The sequence below is a fragment of the Mycteria americana genome, chromosome 2 (genome assembly GCF_035582795.1).
Source record: "Mycteria americana isolate JAX WOST 10 ecotype Jacksonville Zoo and Gardens chromosome 2, USCA_MyAme_1.0, whole genome shotgun sequence".
Taxonomy (NCBI): Eukaryota; Metazoa; Chordata; class Aves; order Ciconiiformes; family Ciconiidae; genus Mycteria; species Mycteria americana.
This window is the reverse complement of record NC_134366.1, coordinates 48,409,959-48,430,457: the sequence shown is the minus strand read 5'-3', so window position 1 is coordinate 48,430,457 and position 20,499 is coordinate 48,409,959. Positions and strand designations below refer to the sequence as shown.

At 39.9% G+C, this 20,499-nt stretch overlaps 1 protein-coding gene across 1 annotated transcript in view; it reads left to right on the top strand.

The window, feature by feature from the left end:
• CPNE4 (copine 4) overlaps nucleotides 1-20,499 on the top strand; it is a 244,692-nt gene that overhangs the window by 206,032 nt on the left and 18,161 nt on the right. Inside the window, exon 12 of the mRNA XM_075495585.1 lies at nucleotides 14,974-15,028. Within this exon, the coding sequence (XP_075351700.1) occupies nucleotides 14,974-15,028 (55 nt within the window). The remainder of the gene's footprint in view (nucleotides 1-14,973; nucleotides 15,029-20,499) is intronic.

Here is a 20,499-nt window from a genome sequence, read left to right as displayed (position 1 = left end):
AGATATTAATCCCAAATCAGGATTCTCCTCTCAATATAGCATATTCCAATCAGTACAAAAAATAATGGCCAGTCATTTTTTAAATGTAACCATCAGCATCATTCAGTTCTATTGTGCTGCAGAAAATGCCTATTGATGCTAATCAGCACAACTAAGGTTGTATGAGCTATGGACTAGGGCTGAACAAAAGCCAGAATTTCTTTTCCCAGGGAAATATCACCTTTCTGGCATGTGTTTGACCTATACATGCTCTCAAGTTGTGACATTATAAATACATGCCCATGGGCAAGTTGATTCAACATGGTCAATGCTTCCTGATCAAAATGTCAAGTGAGGATCTTTTCTTTATGCTTGCATGTTTTGAATCCAACAAACTGGAAATGGAAACTTATAATTTCTCTAAAGAAGAAAGAAAATTAGGAGGAGCGAACGTTCACACAAAATAATCTACAGGTTCTATATAGGAGTTCTTTTTGTGTTTAGTTGTAGCCTTGAGACATATGAGCATACATGACCAATAAAGCAAATCTTCTGTATATACACTTTTAAAAAAAGAGATTCAAATTCGGTTAAAAATCCAAAATGTGGCACAGATCGCTAACTTCTCCAGTGGGCCCAGTTGTGCTTCAAATACTGGTGTAGGATTTCTGTTTCCAGGTTAAGATTAGCCAGAAGTGAAAAGAGAGGGACCCACTGCACCTAAGGGCTGTTTAGAGCCAGAGTGTCATCATTTGCATAGGGGCATGTCTTTAGTAAGATTAAAATATGAGCCCACAAAGATGGCAGTGCTCTTACCTGAAGTTTTATAGTTTGTACCCATCAATTATCTCTAATAGGCAGAACTGGCTGATTTCAGTCCAAACCAAGGAAAATGGAGTGGTTTTCTTTGGGCCTCAGGATTAATGTATTTACATCCAATGAAAGAATAGTTGGAATAAAGTAAAATCTGTTGTTTGCAATGCTTTTTGTATTCCAATATCACAGCTATTATATGCTAAGTACTTTTGCTACACTTATATACCAAAAGATTGCTTTTTTATATTTGTAAAAAAAAAAAAAAAAAAAAAAAAGACTATGGCTATTACTTAAAATACTTCTGTAATTAGAAACATTCAAATATATTTGTAATTAGGGAGGAATTGGATTGGCAAGTAATATATAGAGAGACTACACACAAATCCAAAATTTTCTTTCATATACTTTAGTTACTTCTGTCGATCAAGCCAAATCTTCTCATAATCTAGGTTTCTGTACATATCAGCCTAACATAATGTATCCCTAAGCAATTAATGCTCCAAATTAAGTGCCGCTTCACATCCCTTGATCCAGTGGAATAATCCTGGCTCATCCAAAAGCCCCTTTATCTGTATGGTTCAGAGATTCCTGAAACAGTTAAATGAATAGTGCTGTTCTGCATAGTTAAGCGTGAAAGAATAAGATTCATTCTTTCATCAGCAATATTCAGAGAATGAGAAATAGACTTTGATTATTATCCTGATTGTAGAAATGCTGCAGTCCTGTAGGAATAGGCCAATCTGATAATGGTATGGGAAATGGAAGAGCTGTTCACCTGCACAAAAGACTTAATACTTTATCTATACGGTGGAATTGTTTCAGGCTGTAACAACATTTGTCATAAGAGAGAAAGTAGAGTTTATATGTGATATAATCAGTGGCTAAGCAACAGCAGCAATGGCTCATAAAGGAAGGAGAAACATTCATTAGTTTTAAGGAATTCATTAGGTTCTAAAATGTAGTTTGAAATACTGGAAAGGGGAAAACACATTAAAAACTTATTATTGAAAATATTTGGTAAGATAAGCAGACAGCTCCATGGACAAGAATTTATTTTAAGATAAATGACTCATGAATGTTTAAAGGTGACCTCCTGAAGCAATAAGTGAGAAATACATATTTCCATTCAAACATTTTCACAAGCTTTCTTTTATATAAACAATTGTATCACCGGTATAATTTTACCTTGAAATTGAGCAAGTCTACTCCACCTTTCTGTAGCATAGAGAAACAGATGAAAATTATGAAAAATCATTAGGCACTGAAGTGTTTAATATTAAAAGGACCTGCTTCTGTATCATTCCGTATTTATTCTTTACCTCAGTAATTTCAGTGTTGAGTTCTCTGGATCAGAAGTCAGACCACGTGGTTTCTGACAACCAGCAATATCAGCCTAGCCAGGATCCTGAAAAAATCAGTTGATCACTACCAAATGTGCATATATTCCCTCTACATGTTTTGAACAATGAGTTAGCAAGTGTACTTAAGGCAGATGAGGTTATACCTAGCTTTCTGTGCACTATGGCTGGCTTAGGACTTCTAACCTTAACCAAGTTTGAACAATGGTTTTGGCCACCCTTTTGTTTTGGAGCCTGGTGGAGACCCCTTCAAGAGAATGCTATTTTCAGAGGGTAGATGGCAGATGTCTTTGCTGGTTGGATACCCAGATATGAGGAAAGACAAAATCATTCGTCAGATGAAATATCAGACCTGTGAACCAGAATCTTATGTCATAAAAGCCATGAAACTCTGTAAGTTATATAGTAATAATTTTGAATGTGTCCTGTTCTCCATGGCAACTGTTCCCCAAATGCTCTTCATTTGTATCACAAAGCTGCCCCCTGCTCAGCATGGAACAACACTGCTTTGTAAGCCAGAGAAGCCTATGGCTAAACTGAGGAATCGGGGAACGTTTCCTTTCCCCGTGTCCCAGCGTAAGGTCTGGCCACGTCCTGACTGCCGGTCAGGACCTGACCTACCTCTTCTCCCTTCCCCTTCACACATCCTGGCTTCCATCAAAAGGAAGCAGAGGCATGTGGACTGGGAGGAGCTCCCATGCTCTGCAGGAGGATGGACCATCTGAATAACGGCAGGGACACCGTGCCTGTGAGCTGCACAGTGCAACACAGCTGCCTTGCATAGGCAAGAACCAGCACCAGAACCAAATAGTACTGGGATGTGCCCTCAGCACATATACGTGCACATTGACAAGTCTGTTTCCATTATTATAATCTGGAAACATCTGTGAAAACTAGTATCTATAGATAAAACAAGTACTTTTCCCAAGATAGGTGCAGGTGTGCTGTGAATCTCTCATGTAAGCACCCAGAGCTATATACCTAGACACACATATATGTATGTATATACAACTAGAGTTTTACTCATGTGTGTATAAATATATAGGTATGCATATAATATATAGGTATTATAGGTACTTATATATGTATAATATGTATGATTAACACTAAACCATGCAGTAAAAAAATTGATTTCTCTTTTATGCTATTTTATAGCTTCCCTCTCTGCAGAGCAAAGCCATAAGTCACAATAACAACAGTGCACAGTTTATTAAAATGGCTGGTCCTTTGATCTTAATGATTTGTTTTACCAGTGCTGGAATACAACCAACTAGCCATGAGTGTAGCTCATCTTTCATTCTGCAGTGATTGCTGTCTCTGGCAAAGGAAAAAAGGGCTGGAATGCGGCTGTAAATAGCTTGTTTGTAAGGATAAATGCTGTTACATGCACACAATGCTAAAGGCTGAAATACTTCCTAAATGATCTTACATTATTACAGGTTTTAATGATGATATTGTGAGTGAAGCCCATGGCAGGACTTGCAAATCTGCTCCTCAGTTTGAAATCTGATTTCTGCAGTTAGTACCTTTCCTTTCTCTTCTGCTTATTAAGAATCTCATTGTATTACATTAAATATTTATCTTTGCATTAAAACCTCTGTTCTGATTCAGCAAGACACTAGAGCTTATTATCTAATCACATTGAATTCAGTCTGACTCGAGCAAACACTAAGGTATTATGCAAAATATAGATGGCACTAAGATGGAGTTAAGAGTTTTACTGAATTTGAACTTTATTGTTAATTGTTCACCCCACACCCAAATGTTCAGTGCTTCCTGTATATCCGGATGATCTTTAAGATTAATTTTTACACATAGTTTTTTATTTGTGCACACATTCAGAGTTCTTCACTGGATTAATAAAAAGCGCTCACAAACATATGTGAGAATCAGCTTTTGTGTTGTCAAATCAATGCTCATACCTTGAAAAAGACAAAGGTTAGATGTATTTTATTAAATACTTTTAAGTATTTGTTGCATTGGATATTTGTGGAACTTCCCGTTCTTGATGGGCCATCCCTGTTCTGATCTATGCACTCAACTCATGATTCCATATGTTTGACCACATAGTTTTGTGAAATTATGTCATAAAATTGGTCTTCTTTTTATTTGTATTCAAAATCTATTTCAAAAATTAGTTCTTAATTATTTTAAATCTCTGTGTCTCTTTATTCACTCTTAAAGATACTGCAGATTTTTCTTTATTTCCAGAGCCCTTGAAACACACAGAAGATAAATTCTATGTTTCCTGACACTAATGTCCTTTTTCATTTAGGCAAATAGCCTCCTTAACTCTAAATACTCAAGTAGCTCCTTAAAACTGACATTCACACTGAGACCGTATGTTAATAAATAAACTGCTTGTGTAAAACACACTTGTCTAGCAACCTCCCCAAAGGCTACTAATGAGCAAAGAGTACATTATTCCTGCAAAGTGCAGAAATTATTTATGTGTAGAGCTCTATAAAATACTTAAGAGTGAAAATTTAAAAACTGGGCCACATTCCACAAAAGATATGAAAGTCCTGAAGTCAGTCTGAGTTTCAGCATTAGCTTCTGCAGTCAATTAATTGCAGCAGTCGCTGACTAGATGCAAAAATTCCTCTTTATGATTCCTCCTTCAGTATGTTAGGCCTGAGTGAGTGCATTCACTCTGATTGAAAACCGTATATAAAACCTTCCTTCCCTTATGCAATAAAGTGCACTTGAAAATTAAGAAGGGAAAAAATGAAAGGAGAAAATAAAAAGACCAGAGTTCCCAGTCCAGCACATCCCTTTCAGTGTAGATCTAAGGGAAAAATCTAAGTCAGATGAAAGGTCCATCTGTTCCAGAAACATATTTCCTGAGGTACCCAGCAGAGGGCAGTTAGGGAGAAGAAAGAGGACAAGGTATGTATAATGCAGTACGTGATATGGAAGTCATATATAAATCAGTGCGATTGGTTCCAAATACAAAGATCAGCACGTACTTAAATGCTTTGTTTTGGATTGAGGCTTTAAGTGGAAAAGAGATCCCAGAGTTTACACCTTGCAGTCTGCTTTATTAATCAGAGCCTCGTCTCCAAGAATTACTTAACAGGTCATTCATCCTGAAGCTATGGCTGGGTTTGTGGATGAAGACTCAGAGAGTTAGCTTGGCTGGAGGAATCTGAATTAAATACCTTGAGATTATTTTGCCAGAAACAAGGAGAAAAGCAGAAACTTGCTTTGGTTGAGATAGTAGTATAATAGTAGTTCATTAAAACTGGGGTGAAAGAATGATGCCTAGAATAACTGGCAGTATATGCGACATTAAATATTTCATGAAATCCTTATGCAGAGCTATAGATGTTAAAATTTAATCTACCCATGCAGATCAATAAATAAATATATGCTTAATTATTGAGCATCTCTCTTTATCACTTTAATTACAGAAACAACCTTTCTGGAGGCTGTTAAGCAAAAAAACTGATTAGCATATCTAAACAAGTTTAAAAACCATGGGGGGAAAGACATGAATCTTTTTTATTTAGTGCTTTAATAGGACCAAATTTGCATAGACATACAACAGAATAAAAACAGAAAAACAGTAACCTACATAGAAAAACTTGTAGATTATGTTTATCAGTAAGCTCAGGTGTGGGTAAACATATTCTGAAGTGTTTGGATAACCCAGGACTAGAACTGCACAGGGAAAAAGGAATTGCTAATACTTCTAATCACCAAACTGGACTGGGGAAAATCCTTGGATTTAACTGTTGAGGACCTAGGCTGGCACAATTACATAATATATACATACACATATTTAGTATTTGCCTTTGCAGAACCTGCATTTGCAGACTGCTGCCACACAGGGGTTTCTACAATCACCACTTTTTATGCCAAGAATCATTACAGGAGAATTAGTCTAGTACAACAACTGTGTTGGGAAGGTGACTTTGTAACAGTTTCTTTTGCATGTGTACATACATACCTATATATATGTGTGTGCGCATGTATATATATGTATATATATGTGTGTGTATATATATGTATATATCTGCAGATCCTTTATCTGGGCAGATACTATCAATTCTTACATCTCTGCCTTTTCCCTTACCAAGTTTTCATCTTTGGGTCTTCTCTATGCTGCCTCTTCTAGGAACTCAGTTCCTATGTCAGTATATCAGTTATGAGCAGTCCCTTCCAAGTTTCTTAGCAAAACAAGTGCTTCCTCCACGTGCTTTTCGGAGATCTCTGCCACATTCTGTCAGCCGGTAGATACATGAACATCTGAACCTTCTGCAGGGCTTTTCTATGCAGTCTTTACTATTTCTCAATTCACCTTGAAATCTCCTCTGAGGAAGATCTTTGCTCTGTGCAGTAGCTGACACGTCTTTGGGACTGCGCAGACTGGTACGATTGGGATTTCTCTGTCAGCATTTCTTTCTGAAGAGAATGACTTGAAGTATAAAACCCTACAAACTTGATTTGAAATTGCATGCCACCTACTGCTGTAGAGACTAGACATCTGTATAAATAAATAAGTATTAATAAGTAAATAATCATAAATAAAGGAGATAGCAATTTATCTTGCCATTTTCACTGATGCCATCTGATACTGATCTGGTACATCTTTAGTCAACGCAACAATTTCCACTATTTCAGAAGCGTTAATTTCCTCCTTGCGTTGTTAAGGATATAACTATTCTAGTCATCCACTCCATTATATTAGCATATAGCTGAGAAGAAAATTATTCCCATTTGGAAACCTATCCATCCATAAATGAACACCATGTTCTAAATCTTCTCATGCAAGCTTCCTCCTTTACAGAAAGTGGACACCTTTTGCCCGAGTCGAACTTAACAGGATGTTTGTGGGTCAAATTGCTCTCAGTTAAAGCTAGGCAATTCTTGTGAATTAGGTTCCACTTACTATCTTACTATCCCCTCCAAATTATTGTGAAATTAACCTTGATTAGAGATTCCAAATCAGCAGATGAACAGGGGGTAGTAGCCCATTTCCTCCTGCATATTCAGTGATGCCTAGCTGAATGTTTAGTCATCAGTATATTTCACTTACAATTTTGCTCTAACTTGTTTTGCTAGTGTTCTTCATTTTGACTTAATGTCATTTTGATTTTGGTAAAATTACATCAACGGCTCATTTGGTCACATTAAATCACAGTATAATCTCTGTAACGGTTTTATCCTGCTCATCCTAGAAAGCTCATTTGTATCTTGAGAGCATTTGATGAGAAATTCCTCTTGCAGCACCTCCCTGCAAACGTATGCCAATGCAGTCCTGTATTCTCCTCTTCCCAGCACACCCGTTATAGATAGATATTTTCTGATAGAAAATTGTTGCAGAGGAAGGTCTCTGACCAACCCTTTCCACCGTAATTTGTAAAAAAGGACAAAATTCTGTGCATGTGTAGAAAAGCTTTTGTTCTTGTGGTTGCTTAGTGCAGTACACCTTGAAACTTGAAAGCCACACTTGTGTTTCAAGAGGGCAGGGTCCCACCACCGTTCAGTTTGGGGTTCTTCACGATCTGCATGTCATGTGATGGAATTCAGCCTGCTGCCTGCAGTGTCGTCTTCAAGTCATGTCAAGTTTTAAACATCTGAGATTACAGTCTGTGTGCGAATTACCTTTTCAGTGATGGTACAGTTTTCCATATATGATCCCACAGATATGCCAATTCACCATAGAGTTAAGGTTTTGGAAGGTACAGGGACGTATGTGCAACCCCTTAAAATACATAGGACTGTCTGGAAACTGCCTGGATTTGAGAAGTTAAATATAACTCACTGTACCCTCCTGCAGCATCCCCTTCCCTAGTTTATTCCTAGTTATAAAGTCCCATTTCTTTTTCAAAATACATTTTGCTGAACTGGGTCATTCATGTAGGTATAAATCAGGTCATTGCAATTTATTTGTCATCTTGCAGGGAAGCTTGACATTTTGTCTCACCTTCCTGAGTATGCCATTTTATTCGGCTATCATTCTAGCAAGTGATACATCTCACTGCCGTTTCATTTTGCTTAACCTACTCCTCCCCCAAGCTCTGATTACTTTTTTTTTCTGTGGGTATTTACCTTTCCCCAGTCTGGGAATTTCTGAGTTCATTTGATATTTTTACCCTGCTTCTTTTGCAATTCTTTTAATGTTAACAAGGGGAAGTTTAAATCCATTGTACCTGGATTCGGCATTGTTATTTCATGAGTTGATGGCTTTTGGTGGTTAGCTTCAGGGAATTTGTATTCCCCTGCTTCATTAATTATTTCCCTCGCAGGTGAGACAGGCATTCCCTCATATTCTTGAAACCCAATTACATGACAGTATCTATTTCTCAGTATTCAGCAGATTCCAGCTCCCGTAAGGTGACTAAGAGCTGTAATTAAAGATAGCGAATGAATTTTAATGTCAGGATTTTGCACGATTGTGTAGCATCCCCGTCTGCGACAGACCAAACAATGTAGCTGTTGCAGTGATTTACCGTTGATTTGCATGCCCCCAGCTCTCTTTTGTAACCAAGATGTATGATAATCAGTTCATTCCTGCTGCTCCGTTAAAAATCACTGTGCATTATGGACTGGGTGCCAAACCTTGTTAGGTAAAGTGCAGATTTGATTAAACATGCAGTAACCTGGCCGAAACCAGAGATGTGGTTGTGTCGAACCAGGCACAACTGCACAGTGAATATGTGGTGACGGCGTAGCGGTACCCCAGAGAAGAATACAGGTTAGGGGGAGAAAACCCTGCTGCTGCTGAACTCTTGCAGTCTTCCTGACTCTGACTGGGGCAGGCTGAGAGCTGTACCACGGCCTGGCTCTACCCCTGGCCCATCCTGGAGGAGCACAGGCAGCTGTGCAAGACTGCAAGGGGTGAAGCGGGTGGGCTCTGGTCCCTTCCACTTAAATGGAAGGTTTTATTTAGCCCTCTTCGATCATACAGATCATCTCCTTTATTTACCTAGCTCTGCTTGCAAAGCAGGAACTGAAAATGTTTAAATATTTCAAATGATTTCTGTATTTTCTTTGGAACTGCTGCTAATCCCTGTAAGCTGTTATGATTCAGAATTTACTGGCATCAAGCCCTTCTCAGATAAGTACTAAATAATACACTCAGGAACATGATTCATTCATATGCTTTAGAAAAGAAACACTTAATTCAGTTCATATCCTTCCAGTTTGCTCCCTGAACATGAAAGATTACAATTTTAATTGAGTTTAGAGATTACTCTATTTTGTGTGTGGCATTTGCTGTTTTCTCCTTTTTCTTTTCCTTTCCCCTTTCTTCTCTTCTCTCCCTCTTCCTCTTCCCGTGCCCCCTCCCCTTCCTTCTCCCCCTCCTCACATTCACACTTTTTTCAATTACATGTGTAACAGACGCTCCCCTTTTATTTTGGCAATTTGAAATATCTTTCTAACAGAGGAAAAATACCTGATTTCATCACGGGAAAAGTATGTAGAGCAGAGCAGATCCACAGTTTATTGTTTTAAGATTGGAATTAAAAATGAAAGGCACAGTAATTGATTTTGCTGCATCCAGCATAGTACTTTTAAAATATCTCCCTGGTAATTCTGATCTGACCCAAAACCAAAATTACAAGTGACAGTTTAATATCCAGGGATTCTAGTCAGGTATATTCCTTGCAAGAATTTCAAAGAGCTGTAAATTTAAGATTCTTATATTTCTTTCTCCCCACCCCATGTTTCTTTCTTTTCCTCCCATTCACTGCATCATTAGTACTGCTACTGGTACTACGTTGCTCTAGCATAAAGCGAGCAGGTTTTCATGCTGAGGCTCTCCAAGGTCAGCTCAGTAACATCCATACAAATTGCTGCATTGATTTCAGGAGCTTAAAGGTAAGCACATCTATAGCTACATACCAAAGGGCTTTCATGAGCACCAGTAAATAATGAGTCCCAAACAACCTGTGTAAGTGGCCAGCTAGAAATCCATCTTTCAGAATTAATAAATGGCATATAGAGTGACTTGGGCCTTTTTTCCCCCTACATTTACTCCATACAATTAAGAACGTAGATTCACAATTTAGATTTTAAAAGGGAACTAATTTTCAGAGAACATAGTCCTGGCAGCTCTTGTTTTCCTTTCTGAATACAGGTATTGCCACACTGGTGAATATCTAGCTCTACCTCCAGCATCATCTATACCAGCAGCTTCAGAGGAAGTTGCAAAAGACTCTCTAATGTCTGACTAATTAATTTCACCCAGTGGAAGAGTTTCATCTGAATTCTCCTCCTTGTTACTAGCAATAGCAAATCCTTCTCAGAATAAAGCTGAACTCTACGTTTCAATGATACTACATGTCAGAGGGCACCAGTGGTTAACGAGACAAGAGTTTGAAATATTCTTTGTTTTGTCTCCTTATCTTTATTATAAATGTATTTCTTACCTTCCAGTAACACTAGGCTTCATAGTGAAACAGAAAAAGGTATCATTATCTGTATCTCTTTTACTAATTTACAAAACCTTACTATTTCCTCTATTCATCTCTTTTCCTGCCTGTGCATTACAGCTCACTGAAATCTCTCTCCTCTCTGCCTCTATTAATGTATTGATTTGTCATTGCGCTTCCTCTGTTTCCACTAGATAGCTTGAAGGATGGGTGGCTAAAACTGAGCAATGTTCCAAAAGGATAATATGGGATATTTTCAGAATTTGTTTTCTGCTATGCATTATGTTATAGTTGAGGTTACTGAGGGACTTTTCTCTAACTGGGTGTATTTCTGTTCGGAAGACTGCAGTCTTGGAGTCCTGACAATTCCTTTCTGTGTGCATTAATTTACATTTACCAATATGAACACTGAACCTGAACCCTCTCCCTGATTTTACCTTTAGGGTATAACCTAGATCTGCTCAGTCTTTGGTATCTTTCAGTATATATGCCTGTTTGACTGGAAAAAGCACCAGAAGCCATATACATCTATGCTTGCATGACTACTCGTGGCCCTTATATAAACAGGTATAAAAGTCAAAGTCCAATGCTTTTGCTTTTTTGATCTTCATGTCAAGTACTTCAGCTTTTTGAAAATTATGCCAAGTTTCAATGTTCAAGGGAACCTATGTAAAACAAAGAACAATATAAAATGTGAAGTAGACGTGACAGAGTAATTTTGTGAAGATTCTGATAAGCCACTATCCTCTTTCTCTTACTTGATTTTGTAAATTTCAGGTTTTATAGAACCAGCTTGTTTTTCCACTTCTGTGTTTCTCTCCTGTCCCTTTAGCAATCTGTCTCCAGCAGGACAGTGCAGGCAGTTTCCTTGCATGTGCCAAGGACTCTCTGGCTAGGTTTAAACAAAACAAGTCAAAGATCCTGATGTGGCCTCGGGCCAAGGACATGACACTGCCCGTGTCCTTGTAGCTCAGCTTTCCCTCCCAGCACCAACTGGTGATGCCCAAACTGCCATTTGGGAGCAGTCTCAAGCACAGCTGTCCCCAGCACTGTCCCTGGGAGGTCTCTGGGGGCTGCTGGTTGGCAGGGGCCAGCACTATGCCGGGGAGGGAGCTAACAGACCATGTCTATAGTCACGTCCCAGTGCTTCAGCCAGGGTCCCAGGCCTGTTTCCTGGTGTAAATGAAGCTCAAATGCTTGAGCAAGCAACACGAAGGAAAAGAAAACTGGTTCTCACTTTTCTTCTTTTGAGTGAGTTTAAATTACAAAGGAAGAAAAGAAAAGTCATTAGAGCGGATCCCTTTCCTACTGAAATACCAGGTTAGGAAACAGGGCTGGAGTCTCTGATGCATGCAATTCACCCTTGAGGCAGGAGGAAACGTTCTTTTCATTTTCTGACTGTAGTTTCAGTCCCTGGATGGCCTAACCCTTGACATAGCTTACAGAAGCTGGGAAGCTGCTCTGCTTTCTGCTGCAAGCTGCCATGATAGCCCAAGGTCTGGTGGAGCTGCTCTGTCATGCCTCTATACCATAAGGGATTGTCCTGGAAGCAAGAGAATCCTTGGCTGCCCTTCTGGGTCACTTTTCCCCTGCTGCGTCTCAGTAGTGCAGGATAAGCAGAACGAGGACAGCAGGCTCAGCTGCTGGGTTTTTTCTCATATGACAGAGGAAGGGGTGGATGGGAAGACTAGAGAGGGTTACTTTGTAAAATATCACTAAGCCATTAAACTGCATACTTACTAAAAAGCAAGACCTTTATAATAGCTAAACACCTTGTTTTGTGTGATAGGAGGAAAAGTGTTGCTTACATTAAAATTTTATTTTATTCTGAAAGCTGTCAGCCACAAATTTTGAGGTGTGGTCAGGGAATAACATGATCATCTTTTTTATGCAAGGGATGTCATGAGTGATAAAAGGTTCCCTTCTTACCTTAAAGATCAAGTTCTGGGAGTACCTGAAAGTTAATTCCTTGGTCCCAGCAGCTTGAATCAGAATACCAGAGGTATGTACCTAAATTCTGGAAAATGAGGAGCTTCCTAAGGAGAGTGTGGAGCTATTCTGAGTGAGGCAAGAGAAAGTACTAAGCACAGGAGTAGACTCCAGGATACCCCCTCCTCTCTAGAGTTCAGGCTCTTCCCTCTAAAAAGCAGCCGCATGGAATCCCATCTTGAGGGTGTACATGATCAAGCTTTACTCTTTCACAAGGCAGTGGTAGCAGTAACTAGCACTTGCTCAAAAAGGAGATCTGGGAGATTCAGACATAAAGGCAGGTGTCCTGACTGTGGTGGTAAGGTACTCGGAGCGCAGAATAACAGTGGGGGCTGTGCCACTGTGTGACTCGGAATGTGGGCGTCTCGCCACCAGAAGGAGAGTCCAGGCTGCTGGAGGTACCACTTAGTGCTGTCTCTGAATTGCTGCAGAGAACAAGATGGAGCTGCAGATACAAGAGTGCCTAGACTTGTTTACACTCGAGAAACATTGCAGTACAAATGCAGGCACTGTATGGGTTTAGGCATCTCCCAGGTTGGATAATTGCTGCCAACATCAGCTTTTTGGATTGCTTTATTGAACTTAGACACTTATGGTCTACCTAAGTATTCTTTTTTTAGTCTTTGTTTGCTCTTGCCCAAAATCAATTAACTTGCAGCTCCACAGGGTTTGATTTTCTAATCCAACCATGCTTAATCATAGATGTAAAACAAGATTTTTTTCTTCTCTCAGATTCTTTTCTAATGTCTTCTTATTTCTTGCCTTCTAAGTGTGTGCCTGAATTCCCTGCTTCTATTTATAAGGGCTTCCCCGCTTCCAGGAGTGTTTAATCAAAGAGAAGGCTGTCAGCAGGTGGTTAGCATCAAATGTCAGCAGCTACTTCGTTTCTGACATCTCTTGGAAAAAATGTTTCATTACCATGCAAATGATGTTAGTCTTCCTTTCCAAGATCCATTGTCACAAGGTGTAACATATGGTACACAGAATTGTGCTCCCAAGATTTATGCGGCAACTAAATTTCGTAGCAGAACAATTGAGAGCTAAGCCATCAGATGACAGTCATCACTGCTTGCCAATGATCTGGTGATTATTCCTCTGTCCCGTGGTGGCAAATCTAACTTCAGGGGGGCGCTTATTTCTGTTTTCTTTTAAACCCTTCCATTTTTCTTTAGCTTGTATCAGAAATATCATGGTGCCTTTCACAGCCTATCCCAGACAGAATAGCCCAGCAGCTCTAATGGGTGCTATTATCTTTCTTGAGTACGGTTGAGAAGCAAATTATTCAGTGGATACTTGGAGTGGCAATGTCTTGAACTACACAAAGAGAATTGAAGCTGCTGGCCTTTCTTGGGAATTTTTGAAAGTGCCAATAATGGTAGTAGGAACTCAACTTTTCCAAGGGCCTTGAAACCCTTTAAGCAGAATCAGATAAACCTATGAGGGGTTTGATTCATCAGAGCACTGGAGTACAGTTCAGTGACTTCAGCAGGCTTCAGGATGTGTTTAAAGCTAAGCATATGTTTGGGTGAATTGTTAACCTCAAGTGTGTGATCAAGTGCTTTGCTGACTCAGGGACGAGACATTCCTTACAGCTTGTTGTTTTCCACTTTGCCATCTGGGAAGAGGCAGCTTGACAGCACGTGGGCTGTGTGAGACATTGCGTTTCTGAAAGGGTATTAACAGCCTTGAAGTTTCCAGGTCCTCTGAATCAGGAATTTTTGTCTCTAAAGATCTAACTGGGGTGGAACAACCTCACTGTAGTGTTTGAAAGCAAATTGACCATGCCACTGCATTTGCTAGGTTATCAGTCAGCCTATGCCTAATTAAAATAATCTTATGTTTTAGTGGGACTACTAATGATGCAGGTGGACCTGCATCATTTACAGAGCCTGCAGGTTTGGGGGTGTGAAACTACCCCTTTTCAGGTATTTTAGGAAGTCTCTTTAGCACCTGGACAAGTGTAAGAACTCAAATTTGCAAACACTTAATTACAGAGTCCTCTCTTCACTACACCCATTTTCGGAGCTGGGGGAGCACATCCATATTTCTATGAAATAAATGTTGTTACAGGCTGTTAAGACAACTCACCTTCATGCTGTAGCCAGATAGTGCAAAAGAGTGGGTAATACAGACCTGTTATTGCATTGGTGGGAGAAGTGCAAGATATCTTGATCCCTCGGTATTCTCCAAATGATTTTAACTTCCCAGAAATACTAGGGGTTCATCTGAAAGATCTCCCGTATCACTCTGCATCTGGTCAGCACACACCCCTCCTTCTCTAAGCCGATACCCTTCCAGTCTGCCATGTAACACTCTTGACCTAAAAGCCTTTTCTGTACTGTTGCACCGCTTTGCATTTTTGATGAATGCTTACAGAAGGATAAATGTTTATTGTAACAAAACACATTTCTCTGTGGGAACTCTTCTTTTTTTTTATTCTTTTCCAGTGACAAAATGTTCCCAGCCTTTGGATTTGGAGCAAGGATACCCCCAGAATACAAAGTAGGTGCATAAATGACATTTTTTAGTTTCCTTGGTTTATGAGGCACAAAATAAGGGAGAAATGGTTCAGTGCAGGGCAAGGGTTGTGGGGAGCAGTTCCTACCGCTTGTTTTCTTTCATCTGCCTTTCTCATCCAGTGATACCTCACTGAAAGCAGAACTCGAGGTTAGACTTAAAATAGTTGTGTTATACCCAAAATATTTCATGGTATTGGCAAAGCTCTGTTAATGGATGCTAGTCTAGTAGGAGGAGAACAGTCTAGTAGGAGGAGAATTGAATTTTTGAACAACTTGCCAAGCATATTTTGAAGCTTTGCAAGCCCTGGTTTGACAGAACCCATTTTTGAAAGACGTGGTTCAGCGAGCGGCCTCGTGTCTGTGCTTTATGATGAAGAGATTGAAAATCTTCCTGAAAATAAAGACCTTAGAAGAGTTTTGCTCTGTGGCAAATTTCTGTGTCACAGTGGATGTCTTAAATACCAGGAAGAGCATGTATAAGAGCATGTATCCATGCTAGAGAGAAGTGGTGTTTATAAACAAAACAAAATGAGAGTGATCCACAGTGATGGTGCAATTGTGTGTGCCAATGTGCGGTCCGGTAGGGCTGGAGTGAAGAGAGCAGAGTAAAAGAAGGAGCATCCAACAGAGAAAGGCCTAAGAAGAAGTAGGCAGAAGTTCAAATCCTATGTTGCATATGCAGAGGCAGCGTGGGCAGAAGAGTAGTTCTGCACAAGTAAGTAACCAGAACCTAGCCGGGGATTCTGCAACTCAGATACTATCTGGGAAAGAGCAGCACTGGACTTCTGATCATGCAGACTTCATCCAGTATCCCCACGTCCCCTGCTCTGGGTTGTGTCTCTCAGCTGTGGCTATGGTGGGGCGGTGAACGCTGGCCAGGTGAGAACAGTTCTGTGCAGAGAGGGATCGTGTGTCACTCAGCATTATAAAGCATGGATCAGCAGAGGAAAAAAATGTACCAGTGTGTTCCTCATGGCTTGTAGGTTTGATACCTGCATGAGAATAACAGTAGTGATGTACAGCAAATTTGATAAGTGTCTTGCAAATGGGTCTCTAAGGTAAGTCAACATATGTCTTAACAACACGGGCTTCTAAGCTAAAAAGCACTGTTATAAAAAAGTGGACTGTGCCTGACAAGGTGTTTTGCAGTGCTCTGTTCCTGAAAAGTAACACCAGTGTTAATGCTTTCCAAAATCAGAGACGGCTTCCAGAACTTTGAGATTTTAATGTGGTAAATGCACACAGAATATCTGTGTCTGTTGTATATCTGTTCCAACTGCAGCAGCTGACAACCATCTCTGCTGTGTAAGGAGGAGTGTTTTGGAGAATAAACATAATGAGCAGCCTCTACCACCAGACACATTAGTGAACCACAGTAGCTATTTCTCAAATGTCCATCCCTTTGCCACAATTATGTGCCTCCTTACCCATGGCTGTATAGCAGTGTTGACCGGGTGAGTTGATCTATATATCACAACCAGATTGCTCTTTCAAGCCCAGTACTGGCCATCACTGACAATGCCATGTACTATTGTGATTGTCCTAAAGAAAGGTACCAGCCTGGTGGTGTGTCAGGGGCTGGTTGTTCCATCACCCGCGAGGTGACCATCATTGCATGGGGGAAAACTTGCAATTCCTTCAGCTGTAGAGAGACATATTTATCTAAGGACTCCTTGAAGGAAGATGTTACTGTGCCATCTGAAATCTTTTCACTGGTTTGCTGGTGATGGCAGTAGAGTAAATTTCACACTATAAGACTGCTTCTTTCTCAGCCAAAATAATCAGCTGGTGGCATTGATGCCTCAGGTCACATCAGCATAGTGGCAAATACCAGTTTTGTTAGTCCCAAGCAACAGCCTCTTCACCTGATTGTGAGAGCATATCTCAGGTGTCCGCTGAAAAACACGTCTTGCCAGAAAGTGATTTCAGGGGGACTTTTTAACCAGATATTCCCAAAATCACCAACCGCAAGAGATCTTCTGCTTTGGCAGAACTGGTGTTTGGATAACTTCCTGACAAGTACTCTTAAGAAAGTCAGAGACTTGCATTGAACTTAGTAGCCCATCCATGGATGGAGGGTCTTGCCCAATAGCATGAGCTGCCCTGAAGAGTCTGTATGTTCCTAACCTCTCAAAGCAAGAAAATGGATGAATCAGGACCTTCAGATTTTGTGTAGTTCAGGAAAAATAAGGGTAAACTTAAGAAGATGTGGCTACTTCCTTGTGGATTACATATGTGTGAGTAAAGAAAACAAGTCCCAGAGTAAATGGAGACACAAGTGAGGGCCAGAACAACATCTTTAATCTCCACTATGGAAAATTGTGACAGAAAATGACAAAGACAAAATGACATGACATCAGCTTACCAATGTAATAAAACTTTGAAGAAGAGAAGAACCACATTGCAGGGGGACTAGCCCTTCTGTGCAACAGATGGGAACAAATAATTAGCTTGGTGTCTATCATGGGCATATCCAACTGGAACTGGATTAGGAATTAACAGTCATCTGTCCCTCACTGTGATACTCTACAAAGTCCACACAGGTATCTGTCTTCTTAAAATAAACTGTATCAACACTTCCGAGTCCCTGCTTGGCTTTGGCTGCACTTCTAAATTGAAAGATACACACTCTAAGAGAGTGAAGAGTCAGCCTCATCATGATGCATTAATAAGTGAAGACCAATAGACCTGAAGATCCTTCAGTAATTTGGTCTAGATTGGTATCATAAATTTAATTTAAAGCCAACAATGATTAGTGTTTGATGTGGAACATAGCCAAGATGCAGAGGAAACTGATGTAATTAAAAGTTACAAAGACTGTAGAAAAAAGTGCTCCCAATTTGTCTCCCCTAACTTCTTATCTTCTGCTGCAAAAATATGGTAACACTATAGACACCACAGCAACACTGCAGATCTTGTGCTATTCAAATGTTCTTTTGATGTTTTCAATCTAAGGTATTACAAGTCATACATATATTTTGTTTTATTAAAGGACAGCAGTGTCATAACTGTAAGAATTCACATCTTCAAATTAAGTTGAATCATTATGAGAACTTCTAATTTCTGACCCCATCATGTGGATAAATCAACTTTTCCTTTTAATTTAGACTGCCTGCTTTTGAGTCTTCAGTCCTAATGAGATGATCTAACCTGCTCATAGCACATGGGTCTCTGCACACCAGCAGCTGCTCTTTATTTCTTCCAGTAGACAACAAAATTGCTAGGGCTGTGGAAGAAACGACTCTTACTGCCAAGGGTTTCTAAGTACCCGTGAGAGCCTCCACACAACTAAAACAACATAGCTTCCTTAAAAGTCTAAATGAAAGCTGACCAACGTATGCATGGCACTAACACAGCGAGGGAAGGCCATAGGTAAGCAGCCTGATAAAAACAGCAGGCAAAGTAAGTGGATCCAGTGGATTCAGGTTTAACTTACATCACGCTCAGTCACAAGCTGTAGAAAAATGAGGCCTGTAACTTAGTATTCAGCATGAATCAATGGTAACAAGTATACACTTAATGATCAATTGCTATTTAGGACCAGCTGAAGGCTGCTGCTTTCAGGCTGGCCATAAACTTTAAATCTTTTGCCAAGGTTTCCTTGGTGCACTAGACCACATGGGAGAAAGGTGTCCATTTGTGGTGTTACGTCAAACCAGTGCCCTGGTTTCATACTGACTTGAGCTCCTGCCAGCAGCCTGGGATGGGTGCTGTAGGGCAGTATCCATCTCTCCGTTTAGTGAGATACCAGCATCCTCACATTCTTCTACATTCTACAAGAAAAGCAATGTTTGCTATGCCAACTATTATTCGCCATGGAAAAATATACCCCCCTTTTTACATTAGCGCTTCAGACCAATGTCAGTATCCACCTCTGCAGGCTCTTCATGAATCTCTTGAGGGTGAACTCCTTTAAAAACATGTTTTTATATATGCTTTCTATAGAATTTCCATTTCAAGAGCACACCGCTATGTTATGCTGACTTTATTTTCCCTCATTTCGGCTCCAAATGAAACACTTCAGCTGTTAGCAGAAAAACAGCAGTTTCTTAGTGGCATAAGGAATCTGTGGGAGTGAAGGAAGCAAGACATGCCATATATAACATTCCTCATCAATCTAGAGATCTTTCATCTAATATTCGGCAATATGATCTTTTTCTCCAAGGCCTGACAAATACATCACCCTGCTCCTTGATCTGAGTAAACCTCTGAGAACAATATTCCCCTCTTGAGTTTCTATCACACGAAACTTGCAGAACATGCCGGTTATGCCACAGCAGTGTCTCCAACCCATCACTTTTTTTTTGCAATGAGAAGTATCTGAGAAGTCTGATGTAAAGTGAAGAGGTGGCAGATAATATGGACTGACACTGCTGCAAAAGGTCACAGTGAAGAGGAGGAAAGCAAGCTGAACCACACACACTAATTTCTTAGCAGGCAGAACTCAGAGGAGCTGAAAAACCACAGAGCAGCACAAAACTTACTGTTAAAATGAACAGAAAGTTAGAATTGTGTCAGCCCCATGACAGGTGTATTGCCAATAATGAAGTGTTCTTTCCTAAAGAAGAATTGCAGGCTGACACCTGAATAGGTATGAAACAACTTGCAGTTTGTTTTAAGACAGTCCTGGTTATTTCTGCATTTTTAATGAAAGCTTCATTCACTGCTTATGCTGGGAAGAGTTGCTGGAGAGAACATCACTGCAGTTACAGAAACAGTACAGCATCTTTACGACCCTAACCTGCACTGTCTGGTTTGCTGGACAGGTAAGGGACTTGAAAAGTGCTGTGGTCTTTGTGATTCCTGCACTTTGCATGAGCTTGAGGGCAAAAATATATGCAAACCTGACAAAAAAGAACCAACACAAGGTTGTGTAACAGACCAAGGGAAAAACCAGAATTTGTCACCTTATCCACACAACCTGGATTTAGACATGGAAACTGGGCAGCATGCTCAAAAATCAAGTACAAAGGAAAATAAATGGCCAAGCTTTGCCAAGCAGAAATGTCTACAATGTGGTCTTAGCCAGAGACACAAGCTGTCCAGTTCCCAAACTATTTGATTAATGAGCATTCTAAAAATAATAGCTTTTGAGCAATGGTTCTTTAAATCTGTTAGTGTCTTAAGCTTTTCCAAAATATGCAGGCATTCCATATTTAATTTTCAGACTGGCAGTGGCTTAATAGTGTTCAATTTATTCTCAGATAAGTGCTCAACATTTTGCATCTCAGCATTTACGCTTGTATGCATCTATTGTTCATGGTTTTTTGACAATCTCTATTTAAATTAGTAAGAAAGCGTTCCTAAACATGGCTGAATTTGTCAGATTGTTTGTCAAGTAGTCCCAGTACCATCACCATAGAGGTTTCTGGAAAGCTGGAGCTATTTGGGACAGGGAGGTTAATTTAAATGAGTTCAATAATCTAGAGAGGGGAAAAAAAAGATTACTAATTT